The sequence below is a fragment of the Seriola dumerili genome, unplaced genomic scaffold, assembly GCF_002260705.1.
Source record: "Seriola dumerili isolate Sdu_G_001 unplaced genomic scaffold, Sdu_1.0 BDQW01000236.1, whole genome shotgun sequence".
Lineage (NCBI taxonomy): Eukaryota > Metazoa > Chordata > Actinopteri > Carangiformes > Carangidae > Seriola > Seriola dumerili.
In genome coordinates this window covers 427,939-435,771 of record NW_019174491.1, presented here as the reverse complement: position 1 = coordinate 435,771, position 7,833 = coordinate 427,939, and the positions used below count along the sequence as shown (strand labels likewise).

At 41.6% G+C, this 7,833-nt stretch overlaps 1 protein-coding gene across 1 annotated transcript in view; it reads left to right on the top strand.

Moving 5' to 3' along the window:
• The window catches only part of eps8 (epidermal growth factor receptor pathway substrate 8), a 34,148-nt gene extending 26,548 nt beyond the window's left edge, over window positions 1–7,600 (top strand). The window contains exons 16-21 of the mRNA XM_022755824.1: window positions 967–1,078; window positions 1,301–1,441; window positions 2,274–2,532; window positions 2,640–2,829; window positions 3,189–3,321; window positions 6,815–7,600. Coding sequence (XP_022611545.1) covers window positions 967–1,078; window positions 1,301–1,441; window positions 2,274–2,532; window positions 2,640–2,829; window positions 3,189–3,321; window positions 6,815–6,925 — 946 coding nt within the window. The 3' untranslated portion in view covers window positions 6,926–7,600. The remainder of the gene's footprint in view (window positions 1–966; window positions 1,079–1,300; window positions 1,442–2,273; window positions 2,533–2,639; window positions 2,830–3,188; window positions 3,322–6,814) is intronic.
• The last annotated feature ends 233 nt before the right edge of the window (window positions 7,601–7,833 follow it).

Genomic DNA, 7,833 nt, shown 5'->3' with positions numbered 1-7,833 from the left:
TATTTATTTTCTATTTATTTTTCATTTCTACTTTAACTTATTTCTGTATTTATACATTTTTTTTCATTTATTTACGTCTCAAATACTGTAGAACATAAATAACATTTAATTATACATAGTAATAATAATGATAATAATAATATTGACCTTTTCTGCACCTTCAACAGTTGAACCAGGATTGAAACATTTTAAGTCTGTAAACTCTCTCATATAGTTAAAACAATAACAGATGAAACAGATAAAAACTATGAAAACAAGAATAATAATAATAAAGCAGATATGTTTAATAAAATACATTTCGGTATATACTTTATTTCAGTATTTATTCACATTATTCACCTCAATCAGACATTTTCTTAATCTATAAAAATCTTCCTTTGAACTGAACAACTCTGTAATTTTTCTTTTTATTATCTTTATTATTTGTTATAATCTCTTTCATCTGTTTTTCTCTGGTAATTTTTCTGTTCAGTGAACAGCTGAAAAAAAAAGATACAAACTGAGTCTGATTCTCTCATGAAATTAAATTCCTCTGAATCTTTGAGATCTGAATCACATCTTCATTTTCCAGTTTCTCTATCTGATATAAAGATGGGACTCTTCTCCACGGCTGGAATATTAATAATACCAAATATCAGTTAATGTCTCAGTTATTTTGGTCTTTATTTAATAATTGGAACTTATCATAAAATGTGTTTACTGTATGTTTTGTTTGTATATATCTATTTGTGGAAGTTATTTTTTTGTTTTTGTAAATAAACAGAGTCAGTGGATGGTGTCATGGAGGAATGTGCAGATTTAGTACATTGTGAATCTGAAATTAGTTATTTGTGGTTTAAATGAAGTAATTCGGAGTGTTGTTGATAAATTGTTGATGATTTTGTGGATTTGATTTATTATATATTATTTGTGCTCTTAATCAGTAGAGCTGTGATATAGTCATATATGTATATATACATGTTTCAGAAGTTTTGATGGTGACAGCAGAGGCCAAATGAAACAGTTTGCCAAATCAAAATACGACTTTGTGGCAAGAAACAACACGGAGCTGTCGGTTCTCAAAGACGAGGTCGTTGAGGTAAACGAGCTGTTTGTTTCTTTCATACTTCAGATTTAATAATGTGCATATTTTATTTTGTATTTTCTAATATTTTATGTATAAACCAGGAGATAAATGCTGCAAACACATTGCTAACTCAAACCCTCTGCAGCAACTGATGAAATGTAAATTCAGTTCTAAACTCGAGTTCAAACTGAGCCTCAGTTGACTGTCTAATCGTCCCTGACTCTTGTCTGTCAGGTTCTGGACGACAGGAAGCAGTGGTGGAAGGTTCGTAACGGCTGTGGGGCGTCCGGCTACGTGCCAAACAACATCCTGGAGATAACCAAAGCTGTGGACATCACTGGCCGTGGAGAGCCCATCTACAGCCACACCATCCAGGTAGGAGGCAGCAGATCATGCTAATGCTAATGCTAACTGTGGCTGCAGCTCACCAGGAGTTTGTTGTTTATTTAATGTCGTTTCAGTTTCCATTAAATCTCATCTGTGTTCATGTGGTTTTGTTTCTGATGATTAAAGCTCATGATGCCAAAGAAGGAGTTTGAGTTGTTTAAGGTAGGACAGGGAGTGTTTCTAGTCTGCAGTGTTTCTAGTCTGCAGTGTTTTTAGTCTCCAGTGTTTTTAGTCTACACTCTGCAGTGTTTTTAGTCTCCAGTGTTTTTAGTCTACAGTTGTTTTAGTCTACAGTGTTCTAGTCTGCACTCTGCAGTGTTTTTAGTCTGCAATGTTTTTAGTCTGCAGTGTTTTTAGTCTGCAGTGTTTTAGTCTACAGTGTTTTTAGTCTGCAGTATTTTTAGTCTGCAGTGTTTTCTTTGCTGTGATCTTAAAGGAACAACCATATTTTGGAGAAAATAATAATTTAAAGCTGGTTCATAGTGAGACACAGGAATAATTTAAAGGACTGTTCCTTTAAGTGTTTCTCTAGGGTGTGATCAGTGTGTGGAGTTTGATGATGTAGATCCTGAACCCATTTCAAACGGTGTAGACGATGACATCACAGTACGTTTGTAGTGAGTTTGTCGTGATGTGAATAAAACATTTGTTTCATGGTCTCATCACCACCATGTTTGTTTTTTAACGTCGGCAGCAATTACTGGGAGAGTTGAACGAGGTAAACAAAAACAACAACATGTGTAAGGTTCAGTTCAGAGTCTCTAACAGGAAGTAGCTGCATCCGTCTCCTTCACTGTAAATGAAAACCTGTCCCTGTCAGAAGCAGACCACGAGGACCGACTTCATCCCCAGTAAACCTGTGGTGACTCCGATGCCTCCGGCCCCCACGCCGCCCCCTCCAGCCCCCGCCAGGCTCCCCACGCCACCGCTGCCTCCTCCGGCCGCTGAGCCCACCAAACCGCCCGCCACCGCCACCAGCAGCAGCAGCACGGTCAGCCGCCAGAACAGCACCACGTCCAGCGACAACGGCAGTGTCGCCATGAGGGAGCACAACAACCAGAGACCTGCACCCTTCAACCGTGAGTCGAAAAACTTTATCGATTCAATTATTTCTCATTTATATAAAGTCTTAGTTTTTATAATGGGTGAGAAGGATTTATACCAGTTCTCCTCATCCTCTGTGCAGGCAGGAAATCCAACATGGAGGAGGTCCAGGACGAGCTGATGCACAGACTGACTCTGGGCCGCAGCGCTCAGAAGAAGTTTCAGGTTCCCTCTCGCAGCAACAGCAGCAGCCTCCCGTCCGTCAACATCACCTACGACTCGTCACCTGATGATGTCAGAGCCTGGTTAGAGGCCAAAGGCTTCAGCCCCGTGTGAGTCTCTGTTCGCTGCTTCTGCTGCTTTCAACTCACACACGTTCTTCACAGTCAAGGATTTCATAGTTACAATGTGAAACATTAAGACAGAAGAATTTAAGAGAATTTAATAGAATTAAAGTTTTTATCATTTTATGTTTATGTTTGTGAAACATTAAATTTGGATCCTTTATCATAGTTTTAACTCGGAGCTCTACTTGAGCAGTTTCATTCTCTTTAAAATCTACCATTTACCATCTAGTGACAGTAGAGTATCAGACATGACTCCCGCAGGTCACTAAAGAGTTCAAGTTTTGATTTGGAGCCCTGACACTTGTCCAGGTGTGTGTTCACCATCTTGTGTTTCCTGTGTGCAGCACCATCACCAGCCTCGGCGTCCTGACCGGAGCTCAGCTGTTTTCTCTCAACAAAGAGGAGCTGAAGACGGTCTGTCCTGACGACGGAGCTCGAGTCTACAGTCAAGTCACGGTGCAGAAGGCGGCGCTGGAGGTGGGTGTCACCGCTCAGACATGACGCCATCGACACAGACAACTTCTTAAAACTTAAATCTAGAGTTTGAGTCTCTGCTTTCTCTGTGGTTGTTGGATGATGTTGGATGATGTTGGATGGTGTTGGATGGTGTTGGATGGTGTTGGATGATGTTGGATGATGTTGGATGATGTTGGATGATGTTGGATGGTGTTGGATGATGTCGGATGATGTCGGATGATGTCGGATGATGTCGGATGATGTTGGATGATGTTGTGGGTTTTATGTGAGGCTACGAGTCTCTGCAGATCAGAGAGCTTCCAGCTGATTGTTTCATCAGACAAACATGAGCAGCAGCAAACAGGATTTTTAACCACAGCAAGAAAAAGCTCTTTTACTAGCTTATATCACATCACATGCAGGTGTGGTCAAAGATCCGACTGATCAGAGCTTTGTCGACTTGTATAAATAATAATAATAAAATAATTAATAATGATATAAGAATTTTGGAGTTTGTTTCACTCCTGTCAAAACACTGAAATGAATGAACTAAACTCCAGACCGAGGTAGAAGACGTGTCTGGACCAATATAATTTTACAATATAGATTATCTTTGTGATCATTTCATTAAATAATTGACAGAAGTGTGATTAAGTCAAATGTTAACTTTAACTATAAATATCCCTTTTAAAAAACTGTGTTTGACAAGCTGTAGCTATATCTGATCACATGATCAGTCTGAGGGGGTGAAAAAACTTAAGTAAATGTCTATTTTGACCTCTGACCCCGGGCTCTGTTCCTGAGACCTACAGTAGTTTAATGTGCTGCAGCATGTTTGTGTCTGGGAGCTGTCGGTCTGTTCAGGGTCTTCTCTGTCTTAAAGCTTTCTATCCCCCAACTCTGGCAAGGTCTGGTGTGTGGTGTCTATTTCCACCTGCAGGTTTTCTTCTGACCCTCCTTTGATCTTCTGATTCTGTTCACACATTCATTAAGGTATCGTGATCTCAGACAGACGGGTGGCTTCGTTCTGTTGGCCAGATTTAAGTCCTGCGCTCCCTCAGTCCCTCAGTACGGGGATGTGGACTCCAGTCACATGACTTGAACTTGAATCTGAATCTGAATCCGATCACTTCAGACTGAACTTTACAAAAGCAAAAAAGACGTTGAACCCGACTGTAACACTATTGACTCATGACTTCACTTGAACACCCTCCACTTTTCATGACCACAGACAAACATCAATCAATCAGACAGTAGCCAATCACGTTGCTTCTCTTAGGACTCGTCAGTCTTGATTCAGACTTGACTTGGACTTGTTGCCTTTGATTTGGGACTTTCCTGACTTGACTGGGGTGTTGGGACTTGTTGGTCTTGACTTGTGTCTCTTGACTTTGGGACCAACAGGTACACTGACTTTTTTGCACTTAGTTGGGACTTACTTGTCTTGACTTGTGACTTGACTTGGGGACCAGCAAGTCTCTTTGACGTAGGACTTTCCTGTATTGACTTTGTTGATCTTGACTTGGGACTTACTTTTAAAATGATGTTATATTTTCTGAATCTGGCCGTCAGAACGAGGCTCCAGTCGTTTCATGTTCAGCAGCATTTTAAGGTAGCGCCAGTATTTGTCTTCCTGCTGTGGCTGTTCAGTCCAGTAAGTCCTCCTTAAACTCCCTGAATGAACCAGCTCCAGAATGCTCCACTTCCTGTTGACCTCTGACCCCACCTGTGCGCCCTTTGACCCTGTAGAGACCAGGATGTAGATCTTCTATTGGCTGGAATGAGTTCTGTGCGTGTTAGCTGACTGCTACTCTAAGCTAAGCTAAGCTAGGCTAACTGTATGAGTTGTTCCAAGCGGCTGCATCCATTTACTGATTAACAGTAAAATGTAGGTTCAAAGATTTTGTTTTTTTACAACCAGGTGTTATTTAGTCGTTATGAAAGTTATGAAAATACTTAACTTTTATTTTTTTACTCCACGATGAAAGAACAAAACCAGGTTGTACAAAAATTCCCTCTAATATAAGTTCTGACAGGATTTCACCTGAAGAGCTTCAACCACCTTTTCACCTGCTGCTGGTCGCACAAAGACGATGACTTCAAACTAAAAAAACAAAGAACAGAAATTAATATTTTCATTAATAGAAACACCAATAAAAACTACTAAACTTAACTTAACTAAATGAATAAATGACATTATCAGGAAATAAATATTTCTACATTTCGACTTTATATTGTATGTCATTAATTATTATTAATTATTCATTCAATTATGCATTTAATGATTTATCTCTGTATTTATTTTAGCATCCTGATCTGGTTTATTTGTTTATTTAAAGTTGTTTAGACCAGACTGAGACTGGGACTGGGACTAGCTAAACTCCAGTCTGAACTGATCTTTGTGTGACCAGTGTTAGACAGTCTATTACCCAGCATGCCTCCTGACTGTCACTGTAGACGTCTTCATCCTCGTGCTCTTCGCAGCAGCAGCAGCAGCAGCAGCAGCAGCAGTCACCAGAGGCTTCCTGAGGTTGGTTCAGGCCTGGCTGAGTTGACATGGCGTTCATGTGAGAGAAGAACCCATGTGACCGCAGCCGGAGCCAGAAGATTTTCTCTGATAAAATCTTCAGGTTTTAAAAAGTGACGGCAGAAAAGCTCCGTAGACACTCAGTCGCTTCAGAGGCAGCGAGAGGTCGAGGGGAGACTCTCGAGGGACGGTCAAATCAGCTCTAACCTGTGAACCTCAGACACAACCCCCCACCCCCCACCCCACCCCCAGAATATATGACATCACACTGTAGTGGATGAAGGTGCCACCTGCTGGCCTGGTTCTGTAGGTGCAGCACTGCAAAGGTGAACGAGAATATAGAGCTGGTGTTGATTCATTAATTCACTTTCAGCCAATCAAATCACTGGTCTCATTAAACGGCTGAGCCAATCACAGGGGAGATGCTTTGTTAGGATCATATTGGTGCAAACTGAACACTACAGACTCCAAGAGCTTTACGATGGCGGTCTGTGGTTTAGTATCTTGCCCAAAGACACTTAGATTGGAGGAGCCAGAAATCGAACCAGCAACCTTCTGATCAGTGAACAACCTGCTGATCAATAAATGAAACTAATGACAGCATGAATATATAAGTGTTCAGAGAGGAAGTAGATCCTTACCCGCCAAAATAAACACAGTTGAATATTTGATCAGAACTTCTTGCAGGTAGAAACATGAAGCAATAATGATCAGTGACGATCAGTAATGATCAGTGACGATCAGTGACGATCAGTAATGATCAATGACGATCAGTGATGATTAGTAATGATCAGTGATGAAGGTTCCACGAGAGTCTCCCCAGATCAGTGTCAACAACATGTTTGTATTCACATTTTCTAACCAGCTGTTTGTTTCCCTCTCTTTGTGTTTCTGCTCTCTCCTCTTCAACACTCCCTCCTCTTCCTCCTCTTCCTCCTCTTCCTCCTCTTCCTCCTCTTCCTCTCCTCCTTCTCTCTGTGTCTCCAGAGGAGTTCAGGCTCTGAGCTCCAGGAGATCATGAGGAGGCGACAGGAGAAACTGGCAGCCACCACCTGTGATTCAGGGGTGGAGTCTTTTGATGAAGGCAGCACCCACTGAGCTCCTCATGACTTCCTCCTTCCTTCCTTCCTTCCTTCCTTCCTTCCTTCCTTCCTTCCTTCCTTCCTTCCTTCCTTCCTCCTTTGCTTTATTTTTTCAAACTGCAGCCTGCTGTTTTCTCGCACTCTTGATCCTCAGGCGGCGGCTGACCACGCTGAGTTTGTGGAGATCATGCGGCGCAGACAGGAACTCCTCAGCTCGTCTCCGTAGAGAATAAAAACAGGACCGAGGACAGGACGTCCGATATGTTCAGAGAGAACATCCCGCCATGTTTGCCTGAAGTTCACCTGAACTCTTTTGGGACTCTGGATGTTGGACTTTTGTTGGTGTTTGTAAAAAGTGAAGAAAAGCTGCTCAGTAGCTCATTTTCCAAAGCGAAGCCTCTCAGTATTAACGTCAGGAGACGCTCTGTAGGTCGTCAGCTGCAGTTTGTGCCTCATGTGTCGTGACAGTGGAGTCACAGTTCAAACAGACTGAACCCTGATCTACAAACACTGCTGCTTCACAAAGAAAACTCTGATGCACAATAAAAAAGATTTTAACTCATTTCTGATGTTGCAAAGAGCCAAAAGTGACGCATCTTCATCTCTATGACGTGAATCAAAACTTTGAAGCTCCATGTTTCTTCTTCTGTGTTTTATTTGAAGTGTTGATCCATCAGAAGATATAAAAACCATCTCAGTGTAGTTTTACATCTCCTCTCTCAGGCTTCTCTCTGGAGCTCTAGTAACAACAGGTCGGTGAGCCAATCAGAAGAGAGGAGGCTCTGAGCCTCTCTTCTGATTGGCTGACTGTTTTCTGAGTGATCCAATAAAAATATAGCAGATTTCAGGTAAAAACACTCAGAGAAACCAAATCCTGCAAGGTTTGGATGGTGGGTCCAGGTGGGCGGGGCTTGGTGGCTGCTT